Source organism: Leguminivora glycinivorella, chromosome 1, assembly GCF_023078275.1.
Source record: "Leguminivora glycinivorella isolate SPB_JAAS2020 chromosome 1, LegGlyc_1.1, whole genome shotgun sequence".
NCBI classification, from domain to species: domain Eukaryota; kingdom Metazoa; phylum Arthropoda; class Insecta; order Lepidoptera; family Tortricidae; genus Leguminivora; species Leguminivora glycinivorella.
In genome coordinates this window covers 1,959,147-1,987,053 of record NC_062971.1, presented here as the reverse complement: position 1 = coordinate 1,987,053, position 27,907 = coordinate 1,959,147, and the positions used below count along the sequence as shown (strand labels likewise).

At 39.5% G+C, this 27,907-nt stretch overlaps 3 protein-coding genes across 3 annotated transcripts; 1 reads left to right on the top strand and 2 right to left on the bottom strand.

Moving 5' to 3' along the window:
- Nucleotides 1–459: 459 nt before the first annotated feature.
- Nucleotides 460–22,491, bottom strand: LOC125233093. Its single transcript, XM_048138960.1, has 16 exons — nucleotides 22,268–22,491; nucleotides 21,656–21,821; nucleotides 20,114–20,505; nucleotides 19,778–19,955; nucleotides 19,059–19,157; nucleotides 16,032–16,114; nucleotides 14,711–14,900; nucleotides 13,508–13,642; nucleotides 11,785–11,873; nucleotides 9,476–9,591; nucleotides 8,311–8,526; nucleotides 7,410–7,546; nucleotides 6,776–6,909; nucleotides 6,082–6,223; nucleotides 1,923–2,137; nucleotides 460–820 (listed from the first exon to the last, which is right to left on the bottom strand). Exons 3-16 carry the CDS (start codon nucleotides 20,158–20,160, stop codon nucleotides 670–672), a joined length of 1,932 nt encoding a protein of 643 aa, XP_047994917.1. The 5' UTR covers nucleotides 20,161–20,505; nucleotides 21,656–21,821; nucleotides 22,268–22,491; the 3' UTR covers nucleotides 460–669.
- A 708-nt stretch (nucleotides 22,492–23,199) lies between these two features.
- Nucleotides 23,200–24,454, top strand: LOC125228914 (trafficking protein particle complex subunit 2-like). The gene is made up of 3 exons (XM_048133631.1): nucleotides 23,200–23,395; nucleotides 23,537–23,686; nucleotides 23,882–24,454. Exons 1-3 carry the CDS (start codon nucleotides 23,306–23,308, stop codon nucleotides 24,059–24,061), a joined length of 420 nt encoding a protein of 139 aa, XP_047989588.1. The 5' UTR covers nucleotides 23,200–23,305; the 3' UTR covers nucleotides 24,062–24,454.
- A 1,823-nt stretch (nucleotides 24,455–26,277) lies between these two features.
- Nucleotides 26,278–27,907, bottom strand: LOC125232160. The gene is made up of 4 exons (XM_048137791.1): nucleotides 27,756–27,907; nucleotides 27,417–27,662; nucleotides 27,034–27,183; nucleotides 26,278–26,478 (listed from the first exon to the last, which is right to left on the bottom strand). Exons 1-4 carry the CDS (start codon nucleotides 27,838–27,840, stop codon nucleotides 26,411–26,413), a joined length of 549 nt encoding a protein of 182 aa, XP_047993748.1. The 5' UTR covers nucleotides 27,841–27,907; the 3' UTR covers nucleotides 26,278–26,410.

Sequence of the window (27,907 nt, the reverse complement as noted above, 5' to 3'; positions counted from 1 at the left end):
TTAGCAGATAGATAACACCTTAGCCAGTGTTCAGTCAGAGTATACTATTCCCCACCTGATTTTGAATCCTATTTCAAAGGTTCGATTTGCATCATTCCCAACCCAATACGGTTATAAAGGGTCTTTGAGAATATGAGGAAGGTCTGGCGGCTGGGCTCTCAGTCCATTATTAAAGTTATAAAAGGTTAACGTCTTATCAAATACAGAATAAAACAATATTTAAAATTCATGCATCTTTGTCATTTACTTCCTAAATAACAATACAATAAAAGTATGTACGCAATTAAATACAAAGAACAAGTTACTCTCGCTTTCTAGGCCTCTTACAAAATTATAGACCAGTGGCCCGTTTCTAGAAAGGTACAAGCCTTGTATTACAAGTGTGTTTCCATGACAACCCATACGATTTGACAGTTCGCACACTTGACAAGGGGTTTTCAAAACTGTGCGGCGCAAACTGCGGCGCACCCCCTCGGGGGGCAGCTACATTATAAAGGGGGGCGCGGGACCGTAAGACAAGTGCAAAGTGTAAACCGGTCGTAATTTATAGATTTATAGTTCTCCGGCATCTGAGCAAAGTTTACGAGTGCCCACCAGGCGGACGCTTGGTTTAGTTGGCGAACGAGTTAATGATGAACAGATTCTCCTTACAGTTAATATAGATAAGTTTTAGTCAGTAAAGCCGGCGGCCTCTTTCCATTTCTTGAGTTCCTCGGCCACATAGTCGGCCCTCTGCTTGTAGGCCTCCTGCAGCAAGCTAGGCAAGCTCTCCTTTAGCGACCGGATGTATTCGCGCATCTCTGACAACTTCGCCTTCCACCTGCGAAACAATATAAGTTGAGTAGGTATGTCTAAATTATCTAAATAAATATAGGACATTCTTAGTATTCTTATAAAGATTGAGAGTTAAGTTGCGGGTACTCGGACGAGATAATACGTAAGTACAAAATACATAAACACCCACGACATAAACTAATATCCAAGAGTTTGAACACCAGCGGCTTAGGCAAGGTCATTTGTTATACTAAGAGTTTTGAATGATTCACGGTTATTTTCATTAGACTTATATTGACCGGGATATAGACCGTGATTACCTTTTTGATTTTTGTCGAGCTCCCGATATTTCGACGCAGTTGCATGCATCATGATCACGGAAAACTGACGAAGGCGGGTGGATGTTAAATTTGTTATACTGTTTAGTAAAACGTCCCATTTTCTCGATTACCATAGCTTGCTTGTATCTTTACGTGAATAGACAAAGCGGCTTTTAGCAATCGTGGTGGGATGTTTTACTAAACACACTCACATTTAGCTACTAGATCAAACCGATTGTTTCGTTCTTCTCATTCATTCTCATTATACAGTGTGGCAGTATTCGGCCTCTTTACTGTGCTATGTTACAACTTTATACTCATGCCTTATCCTGTTTCTAAGTATTTTCTTGAATTCCTCTTCCTTCGTGGCCTGCAGCTCGGCATCACGCTGTGCCGCGGCTTCTCGAGTGTTTAGGTTGGTTTTACTGTCACGCGGGCCAGCCGCGCGGAGCGATCCGCACGACCAATTTGGGCAATTTGTACGAAGTCGATGTTGTAGTCCACTTTAGTGCGTTTTCACATTATCCGATTCGATATCGGATGTCGGACCGATATCCCATACATTACAGGCGCCATCTTGGATTTTTTCTATTGAAATCCTTCCGACATCCGATATCGGATTGGATAATGTGAAAACGGCCTTACTCTAAAACGCTCTCTGAACTTAAGACATGTTAGTTTGGTGTGGATCGCTCCGCGCGGTCGGGTGCGGATCGCTCCGCGCGGTCGGGTGCGGATCGCTCCGCGCGGTCGGGTGCGGATCGCTCCGCGCGGTCGGTTCGCGTCTCTAAAACCAGCCGTAATATTATAATCGTAGTTTATACTCACGCCTCATCCTGTTTCTTCCAGAACACCATCTCCTCGTGTATTTTCTTGAACTCTTCCTCCTTGTCCTTCATGGCCTGCAGCGTGGCTTGGAGCTCGGCCTCGCGCTGCGCCGCGGCGGCCTCCTCGGCGGCGTCGGCGGCGCACGCGGCCGAGCACGCTTGTTCCGCCACCAGGATCTTTGCTTTGAGATCGGCTATGGCGGCTCGGTATTCTTCCTGTTGGGTGAAACATTTCGTAAGATTGTGTGCATTTTTTTAATTGATAGGAAAGCGAGCGCACTAGGTGCGCTCTGCGCTAGATGAGCCGGCTGTACGGCGGCTTCAGAGCTTTTAGTACTGAGCTGACCGCTGATAAGATACACTCCCAGTTAGTGATTATCATTAATTAGGGCTTGTATATCTTTGCAGATGATTTAAAGTGCCCGTCGTCACTCCATAGTATGATAATATCATCAAGCAATGATTCCCAACATTACGACACAAAAAAAATGCTATCAAATCAAAATGACATCTATTATTGTGATGTATTGCCAGATTAGTTACTAAAAAAAACGTATAAAACATTCTTCAATCAAATTGACTTAGTTTTCTTTGTATTATACAAAAAAGCACTCGAGCAAAAACCTTATTTCTCCGGTATTTACCTCCTGCATACTATGGGAACACTAATAATAAAGAAATATGCCCGATATGTCAGAATTGTCAAAAGTAATTCACCAATTCAGAGTTTTCTTTTGTGATATAAACATTTTTCGTCGGTTTCCTTAAGTTATGCGCAATGTATTGCATAGTGCAGCATTGTGGAAGTAAATGGAAACCGAAATCCGACATAAGATTTCACAAGTAAGTACTTATTTTACCAAAATGTTCATAAACCTCACTGACAATCAATTTTCTTCTATTTTGCTTGTAATCTTGGTTAGTTCTAATCATTATATTGTTTTCATTGTCTCAAATGATATCAAAATTCCCGCGAATAGGTTTAGAACGATAAATATGACCTTTAAAGAAAAAAATAGCTATGTGTGGTTTTACGACTAGGGTGACCAATCTTTTTTCGTATTTACTCTTATTGAATGGAGCTAAATCTATCAACTTGGTACGGTTTCTATGTTCATATTTCATATCACAGTATATAATACCAAATTTATTGTTTGTGTCTTTACAATTAACATGAATAATATTAAACATTTCAGTGTTCCAAAAGATGAAACAAGGAGACAGCATTGGCGACCAACATCTCGAGAGACTCTCGCTAGGTGGTTGGATCAAGGGTCAGATGCAGAAGGCGGTGATCTTGGATACGGCGCGGATAGTCCGACGGTTCCTCTCTCTGCATCCTTAACCACCGGCAGCTTGGACCCTGCCTCGCTGCTAGCGGCACCCTAGGTTAGGTTTTTTATAATATGTTTTTTTTTTTTGTTTTGTAAGTGGTTTTGTATTTTACTTTTATATTCGTATTATAAATAGCCTAGCCTGAAGACTTAAAAGAAATAAAGAATAGATACTGTTGTAAAATGTCCTAGTATTTAATTTTTTTCCTATTGACAAATCGTCACTACTTTGAAAAAAACTTGTATCTTCTTCTGTCAATTAAAAGAAAATGTAGTAGTATGTATGGAATGCATATAGACTTACTGTGTTTTAACTTTGAGGAGAAGCATGAGATACGAGATTTTTTAAAAGTAGTGACGAAATACTTCCCTTATATTTCTGGGGCTATTCCCACTAGTTACCACCAAGTTTTACCAGCCCTAACTACGGGGATTTTTCCCACATTGTTAACTACCAAACCACCTGGTTTGGTAGTTGACTAGTTAATTAGTTTTCCCAGTAGTTCTACCAAAATATTGTTGTGATGGTTTAAAGTGACTGAAACATTTTTTAATAAATACAGGTGTCAGTTAGTAAAAGAAAAGTTATATTTTAAGCCTCGTGTTGCAACACTCACCACGCTCTTATTCTGGAACGGTTCTGAAAAAAAAATCCCAGTAGTTTACCACTGGTAAAAACTGTACCGTATTTTGTGGCGTAAGGCAAAGTAACTGCAGAGTGGTATAGAAATGGACCTTATTGGCGGTTGACAAATTAGTAAGGTGCATTAGAGTAATTCCGAATGACAGAAATGTTGACAGAAAAGGGGAATCTTGATATGACGGAAATAATGGTGATTTCTATGCGACTTTCCTAATTAGACGACTTTCGGAATTGCCCTAATGTACCTTACTTTTTGAGTTTGTGAGGATGGATGTTCACTTTCGTGATAAAACGATTGATCGGATTTGAATTTAATAAGTTACAAAATTAATCAGTCGTATAAACGTAATACGTCAAATTCCGCGGGATATCCCTAATGTATGCTTAATCATGGACACCCTAAAGAAAGAGATGCAAGACCGGCGTGACGTAATTCAAGGTCAAATTTTCTGGCTTCAACGTAATGTTCGGCGTGCAATATCCAGTATGTATATAAGATTCTTGGGCCTGACCTACGTGTTTTTTTTTTCAAAACGTCATGTCGTCAACGTCAAATCTGTCGTTTTGAATTTTGTAAGTTAAGTAAATAATAAAATAACTAAAGTTATTATTGAAATTTCGGTCAAACCAATAAGAAAGTGTGAAATTTGTGATGGTGGCTTGTTTTTGCCTAGCTTTGCACTGGATATATGCAGGTCGGTAACTAGTATTTTATTTTATTTTCGTTTCGAGTTGCTAACAATTACCTACTCATTTAATCAATTTAAAGTAGTACTTATCATGTACAGTCTACTATTTAAGCGAAAACATTCTGTAAATAAGTTTTTTCGTAAACAAACAAATAACCTAAAATATCAATAGAGTGTGGCCAACTTATCGATAATCTCTTTATTTCAGATGACGATTAATTATGGGTAATTTTAACAGGTAACGAAGAATCGGCATATTTATCCATCTCCTGTATGAAGATAATGTTGGGCAAAGGTTTTCAAGGCTTTTTGCAGTAAATATTAACTTTCCCTGGTAAACATGCAAGAAACACGAAGATTGAAGCAACAAATACTGGCTTATAACAAAACTCTTAATTAGGAGGCAGTGCCAAATATGAACGTCAGGCACAGTAAATCATAGGAATTTTCTGCAAACGCCTCAAAATTAATTCAACTGAGAAGTGCTGTAAACTAGTTGAAAAATTACTTCATGTAAAAGAAAAGTGATAGTATATTTTGCTTTTGTTTTATTCATTTTATACAGGGGCGTATTAAAGGCGGCAGGCTCTTTTTAGAATAGCGAAGCAGCGTTTTTTCTTAAATTTCATATATCGTCACTTAACGGGGCGGTAATCCTGACTGGCTCAGGATGCCAACGCCAAATCCTTGAAATACGCCTCTGACAGCCATCCCAGACATTTTTTTAAATATATGTATAAATACTATAAATTTACTGTTAAGTCGCCATAATGCAAAATATCGCAAATTTATCGATATCGATAAATATTAGGGACTGGGTTGGTCGAGCCCTAGCGATTTTTTCTTTGTGTTGGTAGCAGTGACATGACCTCACGTCCGTCGAAAAAACGCCTGCATAAATCGGTTCGAGGGTTGTTCGAGAGTGCCGACTCTTAAAACGTAGTGATTCAATGCTCTTTGCTCCGCCACACATGCGCGTTTTGAGAGCGTAGGCGGAGCGTCAGCGGAGCGCATTGATAGCGGTGCGCCGGACGAACGCTGGCGTTGCGCCCAGCGGACGCCGACGGGAACTAACGAGCGCGGATTGCGAGTAGACGCGGATTGCGAGCGGAACGCCAGCGTTCGTCCGGCGCACCGCTATCAATGCGCTCCGCTAACGCTACTCTATCAAAACGCTTTATGTGTGGCGAAGGCTTTAGGCAAATGATGACAATAAAAACCGGACCCCTTTGTTTGACATAATGATTGAAAGTCATAATGTAATTATTGCCAGATTATCATCAAAGTCATAATTCTGAAACGATTAAGTTTTAATTCACAGTTTTAATTAAAGTAACCTATAGATAGATAGATTAGGTTTGCTTTATAGAAATCCTGAAAGTTATGCGTTTCTCAGAAAAACCAAATTATGACTGTCGAAAATGTGGACAAACGATGCATTATGAATTATAACTTATGACTAAAGACTTTATGGGAACCAAAAGAAACACGTACCATTTTAGCCTGTCGCTGCACGGCGAGGGTCGACCGCGAGCGCGCAATTTGCGCCCTGCGCTGCGTGAGCTGGCTGCACAGCTGCTTCAGGGCTTCCAGCGCGGAGTTGGCCGCTTGCAAGCTGGAGGGCTCCATCAATTTGCTGTAAAACACATTTATTTTAATAAACTAGCACAGCTTAAATTTACGTGTGGAATATACATTTTTTTAACATTGATACCTACCATCACGACGATTCATTTACCTAATCTTATTTGCTTTATTATCGCTCAAATATGCAAAAAATATGGAAGCAGACTGCAAAACATCGATTTTCGTGTTTCACGGCAGGCTCTCGATAATGATGCGCCTACGCAAAGTTATAAGTAAAACCAAAGACTTATGTAACTCCGTATAGACGGCTAAAGTCTAAGAAAAAAACGTACCTCAAAGCCCTAGAGAAAAAGGTACGGTGGCCTAGATGACGTTACACCTTTTTGGGGAACGCTCGACTAGATGGCGCCAATATTAATATTTGACATTTTAACACATATCAAGCTAACAATATGGGCCAAATTGTCAATACTGAGGTTCAAAAGTTTTCTAGTTTAGTGTCGAGAGATAGCACTGTGATTACACATTTTACTTTGACAGTAACTTTCTATAATACTCGATCCTCTTTGGTAAAACCTATCAAGGTATTTTTTGGACTCACGTTTCGTCAACGGCCAGAGCGGCCAGTTGCGGGAACTGCGCGCTGAGGTGGATGAGCCCCTGCTTGTACTCCACGCAACTGTCCAAGGTCTTCTTCTGCCATAGGGCCAGTTCTGTTTCCCTGCTGTGCACCATCTGTCAACATGTTGACCTTCGTTTAATTTGTCTTCTTGACCCTCTGACGGTCACAGACTGCTGTGAACGTCACCGTAAAATCTAAAGATGCCAACGACAGCTACAGCCATCAGTTTCGCTAATTCAATGAGACTTATACAGGACTCCTGACGACCCGCGTCCTACACATAGTACGTAAGCCCCATTTTAGTTTTGACCTTTTGTCACATTGACAAAGTTAGGGCCAGTTGCATCAACCACATTTGACAGACACATCATCGAGGTCAAATTCGCTTAAATACAAAATCGCAATCACAAAACCGTAGCTTTGTCTGATGTCATAAGATCAAGTTATGCAATATGAATCAACGAACAGCGCATTATTTGATACCCAACCTAACCTACATTGGTAAGTTTAGTAATGTCTCAAAACTTTATATACAATTTCACAAGAATACTTTTCGATTAATATCGAAAATTTAGAGTTGATATTTTCATAAGTTTGACATTATAATCGTTACCTTAGCAATCTGCTCGGCTAACACCTTCTTGGATTCGTACACTCGCGCCGCGTAGTCCACTTCGTCCAACAGTCGGCCTCTCTCTTCAATCGACATCGATTGGGACTCCAATTCTTTTCTCAATTGCGCGTTCTCAGCTCTGAAAAAAACAAATTTCTGTAAAATATAGACTGTCATCCAAATCTTGGCAAAATTGAAAAAGCTAGGGCTTCGTAACACGTGTCTTCCTTTGACGTGGTGGAATCATCGATGGACTATAACACTTGAAAATTGATTGAAAATGTGGTTTAATTGTCATCGAAAATTTTGATACCGCGTTTTTTTTGTAGTCGCGTCGTCGTAATGGCACGGGTCACATCGGGCGTTAGGCCCGGCGTCCATTATCGGCACGGCATGGCAAGAGGTCCCTTGGCATACTCACGCTTAGACGTACACTGACGGCAATTATTGCCGACGAGTTCTCAGGTATGCCGAAGTCTGCTTGATCGACGAGGATATTTTCCGGGATGCGGAGGAGCTCTGTCTGAAATTAAACAAATGCAAACGGCGGCGAGCGCGTCGCGACGTTCCCGCTTCGATTTCCCGAAGCCTGCCGAAAGTCGTCGAGGGTCACATCTTCAGATACGGGTTATGCCGAGGCGACCTGAAGAATTCTCGGGTTATGCAGAGGTGTCGTCGGGTGTGCCTCACACTACCAAAGTCGACCGAGGTACGCCGAGATATGCCGAGGCATCTTTAAGTATGCCTTACGATTCCGAGGCACGTCGAGGTGTCACAAGGTATGCTTCACGCTATCGAGGATCGCCGAGTTATATATACCTCGGCAGTCGTGCCATGCGATGCCGTGTCGATAGTGGGCGCCGGGCTAAATGTTAAAATTTGTATTTAAATCTTGACTTACGTAGCCTTAGCGATTTCGACGTCGACAGCCTTGATCTCGTTGGCTTTATCCCTAGCCTCGGCCCGGCGGCGTCGAGCATGGCGCGCGCGTTCAGTATGTTGGCGCGGCTGCTTCTCAGCGCTTGCACGAGCGCGTCGCGGCGCGCCGCCAGCGCGGCCGCCCCGGCGCGGGCGCTGGCGGAGGCCTCCACCTCTTCGGCGAGGGCTCGCTCTTGTTCTGTCAACAATTATATCTCGATAAAATAACCCGCTAACATTATGTCCTCGGGTAGGTATAATAAAATATTCAAAAATTAAAACCATACATAATATTGAAAATAAAAAACATAACACTCCCGCTTAGTTTAAATATTTTTTCTCAAACGTGCAATGAAATATTGTCTTTACGTTCCTTAAAATGGGCTGGGAAGTATCGCTTTTTGGGCGCAACGACTCGAGAGGACTGTAAAGGGATTTCATATTATTTTTTAGGCCTAGGCCTGCAAAGGTAACTTTTTTTTATAAAATATTATCCTTTAGAGCATTTTTTTTTTATTTCATTGTATGTTTGAGAAAAGCACTATACATGCCTCGGCGTGAAAACGGATTCCCGGCCTGTATATACCCACTTGGCCGGAAATCCTCATTTTCCCAACCTCTGATGTAATGTACTATTATCTTAAAAATTAAATAAATTGATCGATTTAATTTAATCTTTTACGAATACTACTTTGTTCGTGTTGGTAAGTTGAAAAATTGTGTTCTTCACTTGGTAGCACAATAAATTATTATCTGTTGTTCTTTCTTTACATGTAGTTTTTTTCTTTCCTTGTTACAATTATTATAATTATGCTAACAATAAAACACTTCTACTTCTAAATTACCATCTTTAAAAAGGCATTTAACTCTACTGAATACAGTCAGCCAAAAAAGTGGTTTAGTCAAAAAGTAGTAAACCTTTTGGCTGACTGTACGACTAACTAAGGCTAATTTTAGTGTCATGTGGACCGTCCGCGCGACCAATTTGTATGAAGTTGAAGTTGTCGTCCGTGCCACTCTGAAACGCTCCCTGAAGTTAACATATTAGTCCAGTGCGGATCGCTCCGCGCGGTCGGTCCGCGTGACACTAAACCAGCCTACAAAAACAACGAGATGACCAATAATGCACATGTTTCTCTTAAACTGACCTTGGATAGCCTCCTTCAGCTCACGTGTCTTGTCGTCGTCGATGCCGAGCAACTGTCTCAGCTGCTGCAGGTACTCCTCCGACAAATCGTCGAATTCCGCGTCCGGCGATTGGAACCTATTTCACATACAAATATAACATCAAATTAATTAGACGACCGGTCTGGCCTAGTCGGTTGCAGCAGCGGCGCTGGACACTACATGACTAGGCAACACGATGAACTACAGTATGGAGTTCTTTAAAAAACCGGCCAAGAGCGTGTCGGGCCACGCTCAGTGTAGGGTTCCGTAGTTTTCCGTATTTTTCTCAAAAACTGCTGAACCTATCAAGTTCAAAATAATTTTCCTAGAAAGTCTTTATAAAGCTCTACTTTTGTGATTTTTTTCATATTTTTTAAACATACGGTTCAAAAGTTAGAGGGGGGGACGCACTTTTTTTTCCTTTAGGAGCGATTATTTCCGAAAATATTAATACTATCAAAAAATGCTCTTAGTAAACCCTTATTCATTTTTAAATACCTTTCCAACAATATATCACACGTTGGGGTTGGAATGAAAAAAAATATCAACCCCCCACTTTACATGTAGGGGGGTACCCTAATAAAACATTTTTTCCATTTTTTATTTTTGCACTTTGTTGGCGTGATTGATATACATATTGGTACCAAATTTCAGCTTTCTAGTGCTTACGGTTACTGAGATTATCCGCGGACGGACGGACGGACGGACGGACGGACGGACAGACAGACATGGCGAAACTATAAGGGTTCCTGGTTGACTACGGAACCCTAAAAAGGAGTGTACAAGGTTCTAATGAGTCGGTAACGCGCATGTGACACCCCTTGAGTTGAAGGCGTCCATAGGTTACGGTGACCGCTTTTCATCAGATGGGCAGTATACCTGTTTGCCACCGTTTTTTTAAAAAAAAACCAAGGAGCAAAAATACCTAAACCTATCTTATCATAGGTCGGTAGTAGTCCCATGGCCTAGGTTAGACTATGTAAAAATATATATAATAGGCTATGTAGTATATAAGTATTAGTATATCGAATCTTCTTGAGCCTACCATGGGACTCGTCGATTTGAGTAAGAGTTGGTTGCACCAAAGCGTCTGCCGCCGTTAAAATTTTATTGTATGGGAAGTTCCATAGACGTCTGCTGTGTGACGATGATGTGTCTGTCAAATGTGATTGATGCAACTGGCCCTAAGAATGTCCTATCATATTTAGGGTACGTTCAGATGACAAGCGTTCAACGCGCGACGAACGCGCGCAAAATTTTTGTATAGTGTTCACATGACACGCGCTTGCCGGGCGTTGAACGCGCGTTGCCGCGACCGCCATGGTTCAGTCAGTAGAGTTCTTACATTTGTCGAAGATGGACGTAGAAACAGTTTTAACGGTGATATTATACCGACGGTTGAAACGACGCGCCAGAAGACGGAGATATTGGGTCCACCCAATTTTGTCAACCAGGCTGACTGAAAGCCATGTCATATTTGTCATATCCCAGGACGTTTCTCTATTTCGTCTATAAATAATTCCGTATCAAAAGCTTCGGTTTCCATTTCGGACGATTTCTGGACGACCCGATGAACCCTAAAATACGTCCATCCGCGTCGAAAGCGCGCGCTCAACTGAACGGAAACATAGAAAACCAATGATCTCAAAGCGCGCGTTGACGCGCGCTGACAACAGTCGAGCGCTAGCGCAGCGTTCAACGCGCGTATTAATAAAACGGGCGTTAGCATGTGTACAGCCTGAATAAGTTGTTATGTAGTTGTAAACGCGCGTTATCAAAACGCGCGTTGAGCGCTTGTCATCTGAACATGCTCTAATAGTAAGGTGCATTAGGGTAATTCCAGAAATGCTCTGGTAATTCCGAAAGGGGAATCCTGATATGATGGAAATAATGGTGATTTTTATGCGACTTTCGTAATTATACGACTTTCAGAATTATCCTAATGCACCTATTTAATTTTATAGCTTTTATTTTTATATAGTGTAATTTGAAAATTTTAAATAATGTAACGTAATGTAACAATGTGGACTGTTTGTCTGAAATAAACGGATACAATACATTACGATACAAGTGCGAAAAAAAGGAAGTTCGAAACGAGTGGCGATAAATTAAATAGACACGAGTTATGAATTTCCTTTTTCTCCCGTGTATCGTACGACGTTTTTCAGTACGATGGCCATCCGAAGTTTACCTGACATATAATGAAACTTGGTTGCGAAAGTGTTAATAAGAATCGGTTTAATGTACGATCTCCTTCCTTCCTATATCAGTGGTTACAGTTACAGCGTACCTGATGAAGCAGTTGCGGAGGTACTCGCGCCGCAGCTGGCTCAACTCGTCGTTGTTCACGTACAGGGTTTCCTCGCTCACTGGAGCTTCCTGGAATTCAACAACTAATTATTTTGGTACAAGTACTAAGAAAGTAAAGAGTTTTGTGTTTCTGTCATGACATCACTTGTGGGAGTTGTGGGTTTCGACCACCTGGAGTGAAATCAAGACGTTAATAAGGATTACGGGGTTTCCGAGTCTTAATAAAATCGAAATGACCTAAGCACAAAATTAAAATTTTGAAAAAACCACCGACCGCGACATAGTGGAGTGGACCGATTTTCATGAAACGTGGCTAAGAACACTCCCGACTAACTCAGCTTTCAAACAAAAAAAAACTAAATCGAAATCGGTTCATCCGTTCGGGAGCTACGATGCCACAGACAGACACACACACACACACACAGACAGACACACACACAGACAGACACGTTAAACTTATAACACCCCGTCGTTTTTGCGTCGGGGGTTAAAAATACACTAATAATCAGGCTGCTATGCTGGCTATAATGTTTGGCCCTCCATATTAAGGCACTGGTCCCACCAGAAGCGAGCAAGCGTTGAGCTATGGGCAATAGAAACGAACAAAAGAAAAGATAGTCGCTCCCGTGTAAATAAAAGAGAGATCGAGAGCTATTTAGAGCGTGCGCAGACAGAGAGCGGTCTGGAGTTCTGCGTTCCGCGTTCAGAGTTCTGCGTTCTTTAGAATGTACCGAGTCTGTAGCAACAACGCACACAGCGGGCAGTCTGCCCGCGACGGTCAAAGCGGAACGCCGCGTTCTAGCGTTCTTTTCCCGCCGGGACAGAGAACGCCGGAACCTCAGACATGGTTGGAAACACAGAAAAAATAATGAATTGGTTAGGAAAAGGCAGGATTTCTGAGGTCGAATCTACGGATAGTACACGACGAAATGCTGTTATGTTTATTTTATCCTTAATAAATAATTACAATGCCCTAAAATTACAGCCAGCCTTTATTTTTTCTCAATTAATGAAACTATTCATCGACATGCGAATAAAAATATCGAATCGCTGTTCATCTGTAAAGAGAATTTAATAGGTGGAATTTTTGAGCAATAGTTCTTCATAGGAAAACGAACTTTTCAGTGACATGTTGCATGTACAAAGACATAAAACGAAACTAGAACGCGAGAATTTGAACGCCGCCTGTGTGCGTTGGAACTCTTGAGCGGTCAACCGTCACCAGAACGCGGAACTCTGACAGAACGCAGACCGCTCTCTGTCTGCGCACGCTCTTATAGTTCATCCCTCGGTGAACTCAAACTCAAAAATATCTTTATTCACGTAGGCCTAATTACAAGCTCTTATGAATAGTTCATTACAATCTTAATCTTATCTAATAATCAGATAATGGTGACGAACTAAAACTTGCTTGCGCTATCATCGCGTCATTAATAAGGCAAAAAGATATCTATTACATATATCAATCATATCAATCACGCCTGTATCCCATAAAGGGGTAGGCAGAGCACATGAAACTACTAACGCTTCAGTGCCACTCTTGGCAAATAAGGGTGGAAAGAAAACGAAACTGTGACATTGCAGTGACAGGTTGCCAGCCTCTCTCCTACGCCACAATTTAACCCATATCTATTACCTCGAATACAAGGTGTAAAAGGGTCATTTGCGAGTGTGTAGTAGTTGTGTGAAGAAAGTGTACTTACAATACTTCGCAGCAAGTCCAGCAAGTAGGCTATTAGAGCGAGCGCCTGCGGGAAGGCGTGCAGCGTGTTGACGGTCTTCAGCCAGGACTTGGAGAGCGTGCCGGGGTAAAGCAGCCGCTTGCACATGTGTGGGAGCTGAAAAGAAAAAAAAACAGTCAAAATAGTCAATAGCCGGTCCACACTGAACTATTTTGAACCCGAGGGCCGCCATCTTGCCGAGCAAATTCGCTCGGGCGAGGCAAACGTCCGCGCATGAGCACGTTATTCCGTTCCCGAGAACGTTCTCCCGTTTGTACGGGGAATGTTCTTTTTGTACGGGAAATGTTCACGAGAATAGGTATTCTCCATAGTAAAATGAGAACGACCTCGAAAATGGCACAACTCTACGCGCGAGGCGAGCGGTCAGTGTGGATCCGGCTAATGACGCGAATTGTCCAGTGGCCACCTAAAAACCGTTTAACGTCTTTCATAGTCATCAATCAGTTCCAAATGGTGTATACCACACTAATTCTTAGAAAGGACTGAACTGAATTGTTGTTAAATTTGTTTTTTATCATGCAGAAACGTCTGCGAGCGATATTACATATTTTTAAATTAAAGGAAAAATTCACACCTCCGGCAGGACTCGAACCTGCGACCTCTGGCCTTGCCGGAGCCATCTTCCTCCTTGGCGCAGTTGGATGCGGGATGGCCCATTTTTCCTTTAATTTGAAAAATATGAGTTGTCGTTGTTAAGTTTGGCCTTTACCTCAGTGACATATTTGTCGTTGTTGAGCTTCACATCGCGCGTGATAGTAGTGAGTAGGGAACTAGGAATCCTACAATGTCCAAGAAGCCAGCGATATTAACAAGTCTGATAAGAGTCGCGCCAGGTCGCCTTGGTGGCAACCCACACTGAGGCGACGCATGTCTTAAGACGTGGAACGGACGTCAGCGCCGCGTCGCTTGAGTGTAATTTAAAAAACGTCTCCTCAGTACATTTTGTATAGGAAGGATGCGCAAGGAACGTCGCTTGGCGCGCCCCTGGCGACGCGTCGCCTGGGGGCGCGTCTTACGTCCTTCCCATACAAAATGTACGGGCGGAGTGGCGCTGATGTCCGTTCCGCGTCTTAAGACATGCGTCGCCTGTGTGTGGATAATCCCTTGGGCTGCAAGAGCTTGATCTAATGCAACGAAAATGAGGTTAGAATGAAGGTAGATTACCTTAGTGACATAGTTGTCATTGTTGAGCTTGTCATCGCCCGTGATAGCAGTGAGCAGGGATCCGACGATGTCCACGAAGCGAGCGATAGTGAGAGGTCGGATGAGCGCCGCGCCCACGTCGCCGCGGGCCGCGAGCGCTTCTTGCACGCGGGACAGCTCGGCGCGCTGCCATGCTATGTTCGTTATTGGTCTGTGAGTACAAAATAAACCATCTTGTTTTTTTTTATACCACGTCGGTGGCAAACAGTTATACGGTCCGCCTGATGGAAAGTGGTCACCGTAACCTATGGACGCCTGCAACTCAAGGGGTGTCACATGCGCGTTGCCGACCCATTAGAAACTTATAATATTAAAAGATTACTTCCTGAACATACCAGGAAGTTTAATCGGAATACAATTTAAAGTATATAAAACTGATTACTTAATACCTGTAGTAAAATACATGTAAATCTTTAAATTAAGAGAAAAAGGTAATAGCAGGCCCTTAAATTCCACCCTACTAGAAGATTCAGTGTCACCTATATTATAGGACGATATTTTTACTCTTATGCATAGGTACTTTAAGTGTCACATCACGGTCACAGTCATGGAAGCAAAAAATATTTCTAACTAGGGTGTTTAGTGTTTACACTTGAATCTCTCACTATGCTCACCAAAATCTGTAAATGCCATTTTTCATCAATTTGATTGATGGATGGTCCCCTTAGACTAGTTTCATGTAGGACTACGGGATCTCATACCGGCTTTACTGACCCGCTTTCAAAATACATCCTGTATAAGGCCTCATAGTAAAAATTAAAAAATTTGAATGCACGTTTTGAAAATAAAATAAAGTCGCCTTTCAGCAAAATATGCTATCTACGATATTTAAGGTATTTTCTGTATATATATATATATATATAACATACGTGTGTGTGTGTGTGTGTGTGTGTGTGTGTGTGTGTGTGTGTGCGTGTAGCGATTATGTGAAGGTAAACAGTTGAGGGATTGTATGTGGTGTGTGTGAGGGATGGTGCACTTGGAGAATATGAATTAATTAAGTAGCTATTAAAACAAAGAAGAATTGAATGATGACATTAATTTATTATTCTACGTAATTTCTTTCAAAGCTTTGTGTGGGTAAATCTTCTCTCCGCTCCTCAGCATAATTAAAGTAATTTATAAGATATGTATTAATGTTATTGAATTGAAATCATTTATTTCAGAGGTCCATTTATTAATATGAAATAGGCTTCTTTTACAAAAAATATAAATTAGCCGAACCCTTCAATTATTCTTGATTTGCAGAGTGTGCAAAATAAACAACAAAACCAGTTCTTACCTTTGATCCCTGACAGTGACACAAGCCAGAGTCCTCTCAAGTGATGCTTCCCAGCCTCGGGACCTGTCTCCAGATGGAGTGCGCTGTAACAGTTAATTTTACATGAAGCGGTTGATACTGTATGTGGCTTTCCAGCAGAGAAGGCTCCGTATGTTTCATGTGCAATAATACACCGGTCAAATCTTACATGAAAATCGGCTAAAAAAACAAAGTGTGATGTAAAGCTGGATTTTTGGTATGTTATTTAGAGTCCTTGGGGGAATGTAAGACTACATTTTGCAAGCAAAAAAAAAGTGTGCTAACTTCGTAATTTAAAAAAAAAAGGAAAAAAATCGGACATTTTTTGATCTTTATTTTTTTATTAAAAAACTATGCGTTTTTGGTCAAAAGTTGCTGTGTAATGTTAAAAGCGCATTAAATTTCAAACAGTTTGACATCTTTTTTATCAATGTCCGTCAAATAGTTTTCGAGATATGAAGCGTCAAAAAAGGTTAATTTTTGACGCATTTATAAAATGTAGCGTTTTGCCAATATTTTTAAACAAATATCTGCAAAATACTTCATGATATGATATATATTGCAATATAACATTGTATAAAATTTATTTTGCTTTAGTTTTAGTGCAAATAAAGGTCAGTAAGACGAATAGTTACTTTGGTAAACAAAAAAAAATCTATAAATAGAGAAGCCAAGAGTCTGGTAGATTGGTTAAGGTAAAATAGTTTACGCTAAAAGTTTTAGGTTGAAAGTGCTATCTATTCGATCTTACTTTCTTTGATATCCGTTTATCTGAAAAAATTGTCTAAGCTAACTTTGCATCGATTTGACTATTACTAATGAAGAAATAAAATACAGTAAAATTTTGAAGTTTAGTAAATTAGAAAAATAAAACAGAATTAGTTACATTTTACTTTTCCTTTTTGAGGGTCCTGGTTCTGCATCTTGATGGCACAACTCCTGTAGTGATAGAAAGTCCACTTGAGTTGTATTTGACCACCAATTGCTGTGGAATAAACTACGGGAACGGAAAGCGCCCACGCCAATTATTAAGATACTGGAGAAGTGGTATTCCCAGCAGAAGAACGTAGTAAGATGGAAGTCAACTCTGTCCACAGCCAGCGGGCTAAACTGTGGCGTGAGACAAGGAGGCAGTATGTCTCCGGCTCTCTTCAGCGTGTACATGGATGGGCTGTCGCAGGCTTTGACCAGTACCGAGGTTGGCTGCTCCATCAATGGACAAATGATAAATCACATCGCATATGCAGACGATATGGTCCTACTAGCACCATCTGTGGGAGCTATGCGTAAGTTACTTGCAGAATGCGAGAGATACGCCAGCCAGCATAACATGAGATACAATCCGGACAAGTCTGAATTTATGCTCATGGAGGCAGCACATATGCCCACACATGTACCACCTCTTTTGCATGATGGAGTTCAATTGCGGAGAGTACACGAAGTCAAATATCTTGGCCACATCTTGTTGTCCAGTTTAAAAGACCAGGAGGACATAGAAAGGCAGAGGCGAGCCACCGCAGTAAGGGCAAACATGTTGGCTAGAAGATTCGCCAAATGTAGTGACAGCGTTAAAAAACAGCTGTTCCTCAGTTTTTGTACAAGCGTGTATACTGTCGAGTTATGGTCCGACTACACCTGCGCGGCTGTGAGAGACCTGCGCGTGCAATACAACACATACTATGTACTGATATTTCGTTAAACGGAGAATACTATGATTCGGGCACGTCCACGACAACGCTCGTGAGATTACATCGATGTTATTGACCCTCAGTGATATGCTTTAAAAACCAGTCCGTACAAGAACAATTTCGGAACAATCTGATTCAATTACTTAATGAGGGTTTTCTACTCGTAAATATTTTTTTCCGCCAAGCGGCGATCCTGAGGTCTTTCTGACCGTAAACTTAACTTACTAAATAAATGTTGATTTGATATACGCAAATATGTGTCTGAGTAATACTTGAACAGCTCCCAAATAATAATAATTCGTTCTCCGCTACGCCTCCTGTAAATATATGTAAACTATCCCATTTGGCCATTACCATCCACCGATTATTTCTGATCCAGTTATACTAGACTTATGATATAATCCTATTTTTTAAATAACTGGCACTCTTTTGGTCTTAAATGAAAGCTAGTGAAATTTTCTACATCTTTATTTTACAATTTATGTAATAGACTGAGTTGTTTTGCTGATATCTGTCTCAAAATATTAGCAAAACGAATATTTTCATAGAAAGGGGAAAAATGCTCTTTTTTTGACGCTTCATATCTCAAAAAATTATTGACGGACATTGATAAAAAAGAGGTCAAACTGTTTGGAATTTAATGCGCTTTCAACATTACAAAGCAACTTTTGACCAAAAATGCATATCTTTTTAATAAAACGGCAAAAACCAAAAAAAGTCTGATTTTTTTACTTTTTTTTTTAAATTACGAAGTTAGCACATCATTTTTTTGCTTGCAAAATATAGTCCTACATTCCCCCAAGGACCCCAAATAACATACCAAAAATGCAGCTTTACATCACACTTTGTTTTTTTATTTCTCTTTTTGACCAGTGTATAAGGACCATTAGCATAAGAAATTTTCAGACTTGTAATCTGCAAGCAGTAGTTAATAAGTTCTATTAGTATAAATTATGTTAAATTAAATCATGAGTAGTTTCATGTGCTCTGTCTACCCCTTTATGGGATACAGCGTGATTGTGTGTATGTATGTAAATCATTCATGCTATAATGCTTAACTCATGATTAAAACATCATAGTATGGAAACTATGGAATAGCCGGGTCCACCCACACAAAGCAAGGCACTGTGCTCTCGCGGCAAGCCTGCTATGTAGGCATGCGATGCGAACGTTTTGTCTGGTTGAGCAACCTGCCGAGGCAAGTCTACATTGGACGTTTCTCGCGTGGCACACTGCCACACTCTGTGTGGATCCAGCTATTATAATTTTAAATAAGTTTCAAAGCTGATAGATGATAAAACTGTGCATGTTATAGTCATACCACAGGTGTAGTTGTAGGCCTCAAGTACTGGTTGTTTCTGAGTGGGGTGATGGTAGGCTGGCCATAGCGAGACTCTCCTTGCTGCTGTGAGCGGGAGCGCTGCAGAAATGTGTTAAACATACGGGTTGCAGTTAATAAGGCTGTTAGAAAAATATTATCATGAAGCAACAGTTGCTGCACAGAGAACAGAAATTGGGTGATTGATCAAGTGTTATTGAAAATATTGGGACAAAAATGATAAATAAATAATTAATAAATAAATAAATATTATGGAACATTTTTACACAGATTGACTGAGGCCCACGGTAAGCTCAAGAAGGCTTGTGTTGATACATAAATGACATTATTTTTACCCCAAATGTATTACTGACAGTATTTGTCACTGTGTTTATCATGAATTAAGGAGTTATATAATTGTAAAATTATAGCAAAATTGTATACTGATCATAAACCATCAGTAAGGACTTCAGAATCAAAGTCCTGAAACAATGTTATATAAAACAGAGGATTTTTAAGAAGTCATTCCCTAAACAGGATTAATCATTAAGATTCGCAAATATAAAGAAAGTAAAGAATTCTGCAAAAATATTCAACAATATATACAAACTCCCTGATTCACGTAGGGCTAGTGTGGGGACTATATCCCAAGCCCTTTCACTCGAGAGAGGAGGCCTGTGCCCAGCAGTGAGACGAAAATAGGCTGTAAGTTGCTAACTTACCCTATTTACTGGCATCTTGGTGGCCGAAGCGTCACGACTCAGCCTGTTGACGGCCACGGAGGCGCGCCCGGGCTCGGCGCTGCTGGAGCGCGGGCCCGCGCCGCTCGGCCGCCGGGAGTCCGACAAGCGGTCGGTAGAACCCAGGCGTCGCGGCAAGAACGACTGTCTGCCTTCCATCCTGTATTGTGCATCATTTTACTATTATTTTGCTCTGATTTATAGCTTGATCATATTCAAATGAAACATCGTAATGATAACTAGTGCTATATATAGTGTTATAATACAGTTCATTGTGAATCACGAGATATATGTGCAGAATATTTTGAGTAAGCTTACCTAGATTTTCGGGGAGCCTGCCCCGGCACAAATCTTGTAGGAAGCATGATATCGTAAGTGCTGGTTACCTTAGAGTAGATATTATAATAAGGACTTTATTAAAAATAAAACCACGATCACAAGTATCACAACAAAAACACTTTATCACCAACAGCAGGAACGGCAGTTACAAATTTCAAACAGTTGACAGCCACAATTTTAAAGCTGCGTTCATTAATACAAAAACTATAATTTACAAAGTTCATCAAAAACACAAACAATTCTTTATCATTTATTTAATTCTTCTATAATCTTCTGAGTTTTGTTAATTAATAACGGCATGTTTGGGTCCAAGAGACATAGCTTTACGAAACTATTGAAATTGGTTGGTAAGTCAATGCTTCCGGGTTTGCCTGAGTAAAAGATAATTTTGGTTATTCTTCCATTGTTTATAAAACAATACTAAATTCAAAATCACTCATCATACCCAGGGCCGGATTAAGGGTAGAGCGAGTGGAGCGGCCGCTCTTAGGCGCCACATGGTAAGGGGGCGCCAAAATCGAGAATGTGGAAAATCCATATACAAAAAATTATACGTTGCGTGGGCGCGCACATATCACAAAATGGCGAGAGGAGTCGGAAATGAATCCACCTATTGAAAAACTAGATTTGTAATTCAGATTAAGTGGAAAGTTGCATCACATTGCCATTCATAAGGGCGCTGATGTTAGGGCGCCGTAAAAGGAGGATTCTAGCGCTTGACGAACCACGTTGTTGTGCGGCGAACGGCAAAGTTACGTCGCTATCCAAATGCAAAAATATGAGTCTACCCAATAGTCCAAAGCGGAGTTCCTCATAAAGCCAAAGGCGCAAAACGTCTCAGAGAGGCGCAATTTTGTGAGTCGCAGCAGATGGTGAGCGAATTTCAAAGCACTCAGATCACTTAGTGGCAAAATACTGAATGGGCATCCCCACGGTGACGATCGAGTCCGCAGATAAAGCATCTTAATTAACTCTTAGTATTATAAAAATAATAGTGACGGCGAAATATTAGGCCTAAAAGTCGGGAACATAGGCGCCCTGTGAAGTCAAAATACCCCAAAATATGTCAAAGACCGCAGCTCTGCAGACGATAAAAGCTTGAAAGTTCGCGGATTGCCCGCTGGCGGGGAATAATTAATTGAGTCAATAGGAAAAAAAAAATCGCGCTCGCTTCGCTCGCGCTTACTATTTATAATTGTCTTCTCTTTTAGTTAGGACAAAATCCGAATCTGCCTTCCTGACTTGGCCACGATAGTGCTCCATTTTGCTTGTTATTTCACACGTAACTATACTAGGGTGCGACTACGAAAGTTCAAGCATTTGTCCCTTTCGCACTCTGTCTGATGAAATCCATAAATTCTGTATTGCGTTAATCTTCAAATTAAGGCATTACTATGAAAAAAATTTCGCGCTCGCTACGCTCGCGATTTATTTTCCTACGTAGTGGGACTTCTTCCCAAGGGCGCCGAAACTCAAACTCGCTCTACCCTGATCGAGTGCACGGGCCGGCGCTGATCATACCTATTGGTTCCATAGCATTCTTCATCACCTCTTCTATGTTTCTGTATCGAGATTCAAATACTCTCTCATTTGTAGTTGAACTGTGACTAACTATTGGAAAATGTTGTGCAAGTTTTTTCAGACATTCAACAACATTGCTTTTAATTTGAAACTTAATCTTTCTTACCTTCAGTAATGAGAAACAAAAAAAACATGTTAAATACATAGGTATAAGGTGAAAAACTTAAGAGCGTGCGCAGACAGAGAGCCTTTTCACCTATATACAATTACACAGAGTCTGTGACCTACATACTTGACAATGACAGTCATCATCCTACTTGCGTTATCCCGGCATTTGCCACTGCTCGTGGGAGCCTGGGGTCCGCTTTGACAACTAATCCCAGGATTTAGCGTAGGCACTAGTTTTTACGAAAGCGATTGCCATCTGACCTTCCAACCCGAAGGGTAAACTAGACCTTACTGGAATTAGTCCGGTTTCCTCACGATGTTTTCCTTCACCGAAAAGCGACTGGCAAATATCAAATGACCCATAAATGACCTACATACTTGACAGTATTACTGCTATTTGGTACTAGGTACTACTATAACTGTTATGAGCTACGAAGCACTTACCTCTTCAGCTGGATTGCTTACAATTAATATCAAGACATCGCCTTTATAAAACCCTTTAATCTTGTTGTGTAGGTTTAGTGTTTCATATACTTTTGTATGTGCTTCAATTATAAGAACGTCGTAGACAATTCTCAGTGTCCACTTTGTAATTTTAGAATCGTATCTTTTATTCCAACTTCTTGTTCGCCATACCATCAACTTTTCAATGGATGTAGACCACAAATCTGAAATATTGATAACAAAGCTATATGTGTTGGTAAGGGGTTAAATTAAGTAAATGTTTTTATAAAGTTTTTTCTATTTACTTTCCATTATTTAACGATGGGTAGTTTTGCAATTTTTAAATTTACGTGTGCGGTATTTGAGTGCTACAACGTGGTTTTAAAACTTTTTTCATTTGTTTTCCCGCGGTTTTTAAAAAAAGTTGCTCAGTAAACATAGACAAGCAATAATTAAATGTATAATTATTATTATACCTTTATATTTTGTTTATATTTAATTTAAATTCATGCTTTTCTGTCACAACAAAGTCTCACACATTTTTAATTGTAAGTAAATATTAATAATTATATAAGAAAATCTCACGAATATTGTGCCGACTTCGAAAATACACGTCTAGCAAATTGTCGCTGTGCTACTATAATTTTTAAATTGAACGCTACGTTGTGACTTGACAGTACTCTAGTGACAAGTCTGTTCTAATATTAAACTACATATTTGTTATATTTGAATATTTATCAAATGTTCATTGCATTAAAATGTTTTCTATAGCATGCGAAGTTTATTTAATAATTTAATTTTCCTTTTTTTTCTAGCGATAAGATGCATGTGCACTGCAAACGTATGTTATTTTTTGATTAAGGTTTATAGTTTTCAGGATAATGGTTACCGAACGTCATTGACACATTTTGACATCTGTCTTGTCAGTCAGGTCAGCCTCGATTTGTAATTTAATTTTGTAGGCGTAAATATTTATATTTCTTGTTTATTGATGCAAAAAACTCTAACAAACTTAATAAAACAAATCTTCCACCCAAAATGGCGGGGACGTATTATTTTGTAATTGTAGGTCATTCGGATAATCCTATTTTCGAGAAAGATTTTATCCCTGTTCCAAAGGAGGTTAAGGTATACACTTTTTAATTTTGCTGCTAACGAAACTACTTTAAAGCAGTCTAATTTCGTTTCTTCTTACTCTCAACTCAACGATTATTACATAATACCAATTTAGTTAAGTATTTTAATTTAAATATGTCAATTGCTTCCCAGAAAGAGGACAACAGACACTTGAACCAGTTCATCGCTCACGCAGCGCTAGATCTCGTAGATGAGCACATGTGGAAGGTCACTAACACTTATCTGAAGTCGGTAGACAAATTCAACCAGTGGTTTGTGTCCGCTTTTGTCACTGCTAGTCAGGTAAGCCATTTATTTGTATACAATGATCTGATACACGAATAACCCGCCTGGTGGGCACCCGTGAACATTGCTCATTTGCCAGTCATAAAAGCGGGCAGTTACAAATTACGACCGGTTTCTGATGTGCACCATTTTTAGTCTGGTAGTGAATGTGTTAATTTACAATATAATACAAGAATGTGTTGTATTCCACAGATGCGCTTTATAATGGTCCACGACGCGAGAAATGAAGATGGTATCAAGAACTTCTTCACAGATGTGTATGAAGCATACATAAAGCTCATGCTGAACCCATTCTATAAAGAAGACACACCGATAACTCTCCCTGCTTTTGATAAGAAGGTGCAATTCTTAGGGAAGAAGTATTTAACATAGTCCTGTATAGATTACTAGTCAATTTATTGTTGAAAGGCTACTCTGAGGCAAATGCTAATGTATATGAGATTTTCAGTCTATGCCAGATTATTCAGGACTTGTTTTTATACAGTTTACCATCATTCCATGGCAAAATGCCAGTCTTCTAGGCCGTTGCAAGTGTTGCAGCTGTGCAAGTGCAATTCAATAGAGAATATATATTCATAGAATAAATAGTTATGATTAAGCTTATCAATAAAATGGATTTTCAATATCATTTATCATAAAATGCTGATGAAATGTTTGTCTCTTAAAACAAGCAAAATATTGCCTAGCCTAGGATATAAGAATATTTATTACCTATAAATTTATACTATTGTTAAGGTTGTGTAAATAATAAATGTCTGATTAATAGAAATGTTTTTCAATTTCAAATCATTTTCATTCCTAAAAAGAATTAGTAATAAATATCACAAGTCATTATAAAACACTTAAGTATACAATTATGTTCATCTAAGCTAAGCTAGAATTACTAATCTATATTCATTTCCTTATTAAATTTAAAAGCAGTAACATTGAGTGACATATTTGCTCAGGAGTACTAATAAAAACATTTAAACTTTAAAATTAAAAATGGGACTTAATATTTAAGTTTAAATGTTTAATAGTTTGTTTAAAAACATAATTTTAGGCAATTAAGAGCCCATTTTTAGTTTTAAGTATGTGTAAAAATCGTGGATATTTAAATCAATAATTACTGGTGATTTATCATTTCTATAAACCAACTACTTACAAGATTATGATTGTATTTAAAGAAAATAGGAACATGGAAAGTTAAGAATTTCATAATAATGATGTGACAATACAATAAGAATGATTTACAAGCGCACATTGAAAAACTATACTTGATGAAACTATGTAATGTTTTGGTTAAACACATAGCTGGGCATTAACTCGTTAATCCGTTAATCGTTAATTAACGAAGTTAACATTTCGATTAACGGATTAACTTTTAAGTTAACTTTAAAAAATGTTAACGGATTCGTTAACTTCCGTTAAATTTCATCGAGTCCGTTAATCGTTAATCCAGCACTCCAAGCGGCTCGCTGCGCCGCGAAAACCACGTTCTTACTGCTACTGTAAAAGCCCGTAATAGTACGGCAAAACCTAGCTTTTATCGGTAAAAGCAGATCCGTCGGTTATAAACAGTTTAAAGACCAATTGGTGATTTTGGATCACTTATTCGAGATCTTCTAAATCTTATTAGGTGTGCTAGATCGATCACTAACCTGGGAATAGAGTGCAATCATCAGGCATGACAGACAAATCGCGCAACCGACGCATCGAGTTAGAGTCCGGTGCGGGCCTTAGATTACTCTACCAAGTTATTGTGGCCCACAGCATCGAGTCGAGTTGTCATCTCAAATCTCAATCTGAAGAACCGACGCACCACGATCACGACCGGATGAATGACCCAATACTTAATTGCCAATCCGAAATAAAACCTAGGATTTAGCCAACCAACGGCGGTAAAAGCCCGAAGAGACCGTAATTATTACATTTGGGTTTTTTACCGATTGGCGTCACAGGTTTTAATGGTTTTTGGTGGATACTTAGTAAATAGAAATACATAATACCTACAGTGGAGTCCCATTTTTATGACGTGTTAACGGATTATCGATTAACTTTAACTTCCGTTAAATCTACCGAAATGTATCGCTTTAACGATTAACGAAGTTAACTTTTTAAGTAACGGATTAACGATTATCGAAGTTAACTATTTGATTAACGGTGCCCAGCTATGGTTAAACATTTATATTGTGCATTTTGTGTATTTTCTATTCGTTTTAGCCTTGACCTGTGTCGCCATCTAGTGTTTCCAATAAATAGTACTTACATCGACCGAAAGAATTCTGTCTTAACAGTACAACTACTGCACACGAGATGGCGCGCGAAGAAAAACGCATGAAAACAAAATTCGCGTTTTCCGGGACCTATAACCGATTTTTCACCCCCAAAAACCCCCACATAACAAATTTCTGCGAAATCAACCGTCAGTGTAAATAAATATATATATAAATAAATAAATAAATAAATAAATAAATATACAAGAATTGCTCGTTTAAAAGTATAAGATTAACGGTGCCCAGCTATGGTTAAACATTTATATTGTGCATTTTGTGACATTATAAACCAACTTGTTATATATACAATTATTTAGACAGGCTAACCTAATTAAAACCTTGAAATTTATAAGTATAGAAAGTTCACAAGTTCTTATTTTGTTGTATGAATTTAATACCGTGTCAAAAAATGTAAAAATCATTATTAAAATATACATTAATACTATAATTCAAATAATAAATCAACTTAATAAATGTCCGGCAAGCCCAGGTCACTGTCATTTGGATCTGGGATACTTTCATTTGAGAAATCATCTGTAACAAAAACAAGTTTCAAATAAGAGTTCGTAACATTTCCTAATGCGAAAATTCAATATGAAGAAACTATTATATTAGAAGTGACCAAATAAAATAAATGTTTGATAGTTGTTCATACACTCTACACTCAAATTTGAATGTTAAGTGAAAAATATCTGACTTGGTGAGTCTCTCAAGCCTAGTGCCATCAATTGCAGATGTTTATGCTTGTCAAAAACATGAATTTTGTATTTATTTATGATCTCTTAAATTCAATTCAAAAATTTTAAGTTTAATTATTATTCTAAATTTTAATATATGAACTGTAACTGTTGACGTGTAATGTATCTGTGCATTTACGAAATAAATGAATATGAATATGAATATTGATGGTAAGGTGATGATGATGATAATAAATTTTCAGAGAGAAGTGTGGGAGTGCTGCCAGAACAGTAACCTGAAGTTACAACTCCAGAGAACTAGGCTGAATGTACATGACAAGTGATTGACAGCCGGCCTGCTTCCGACTGGGAAGCCTTACACTACATCTACATGATGATAATAGAAACATACCTGTGAAGAATTCATCCTGGTAGGAGCAGTCAAAGTCCAGGGTGGGGCGGCGCGTGTTGGGCGGCGGCGTGCGCTTCGGAGACAGGGACAGCCGCTTCAGCTCTGGTTCTGGCAGGGGCAGGTAGTCAAGCCAGTCTTTAGTGTAATTGTCTGAAATATGATAAATACTCCTACATTTTTACTTCAACAAGAGGACAAGAATGTTAAGTCAAAAGAAGAAATGCAGCTTGATATTATAAAAATAGTTTGAAACAAAAGTAATAATAAATGTGTATGACCATTATAGAATTTTATTGCCTCAGCCACCGTGGGTCTCAAGGCCTCATCTAAGCCCAATTTTAAGGCCTTTAAAGTTGTCAACAATAGAAAAGGAGCTTCCTTACCATATTTGTAAACAGGTCTAGTGAACTCCAACTCTTCAAAGTTTACAGCATCGTCAGACTTAGCCTCAGCGTCCTTGTAGATTAGGGCTCCGACGTTGACCGCGCGCGGCGTGAAAGCCTGTCGCATAGGCGTGCTTTGTAAGGCTTTCCCTTTGTTACAAAGGAAAGTTTTCTTCGGTTCGGCGCCCTTTTTCAATGGCTCGTTGGGTTTGATTGGGCCATTTGAGACCGTTTTGCCCATATTCTCTGTAGAAGCACATTAAATTCAAATTGTATTTAAACTTGAGATACATATATATTTGTAAATGTGAATCATATAAATATCTGATAATAACATACCGATGTTGAATAACGGTTGGCGTGCCACATTTTTTGTTGGCTGGTGCGTCAGGCTGTCTCCAAAGATGTTGAATAACTCAGACATGGTGAATTTGGTCAAATTTAACTATTGATAGAAATGGGACAGTAAAATTGCTGTGTAATTGCTTAAA

Bases quoted from the DNA above. Each gene is read 5' to 3' on its own strand.
- LOC125233093 (XM_048138960.1), bottom strand. From the start codon at position 20,160: ATGCTTCCTACAAGATTTGTGCCGGGGCAGGCTCCCCGAAAATCTAG. The intron at 9,592-11,784 runs GTACGCTGTAAC...TATGTGAAATAG, and splicing joins CTCCGCAACTGCTTCATCAG to GTTCCAATCGCCGGACGCGG. The intron at 8,527-9,475 runs GTCAGTTTAAGA...AATTGTTGACAG, and splicing joins GCTGAAGGAGGCTATCCAAG to AACAAGAGCGAGCCCTCGCC.
- LOC125228914 (XM_048133631.1), top strand. From the start codon at position 23,306: ATGGCGGGGACGTATTATTTTGTAATTGTAGGTCATTCGGATAATCCT. The intron at 23,396-23,536 runs GTATACACTTTT...ATTGCTTCCCAG, and splicing joins CTGTTCCAAAGGAGGTTAAG to AAAGAGGACAACAGACACTT. The intron at 23,687-23,881 runs GTAAGCCATTTA...TGTATTCCACAG, and splicing joins CTTTTGTCACTGCTAGTCAG to ATGCGCTTTATAATGGTCCA.
- LOC125232160 (XM_048137791.1), bottom strand. From the start codon at position 27,840: ATGTCTGAGTTATTCAACATCTTTGGAGACAGCCTGACGCACCAGCCA. The intron at 27,663-27,755 runs GTATGTTATTAT...GTGCTTCTACAG, and splicing joins CCAACCGTTATTCAACATCG to AGAATATGGGCAAAACGGTC. The intron at 27,184-27,416 runs GTAAGGAAGCTC...ATCATATTTCAG, and splicing joins TAGACCTGTTTACAAATATG to ACAATTACACTAAAGACTGG.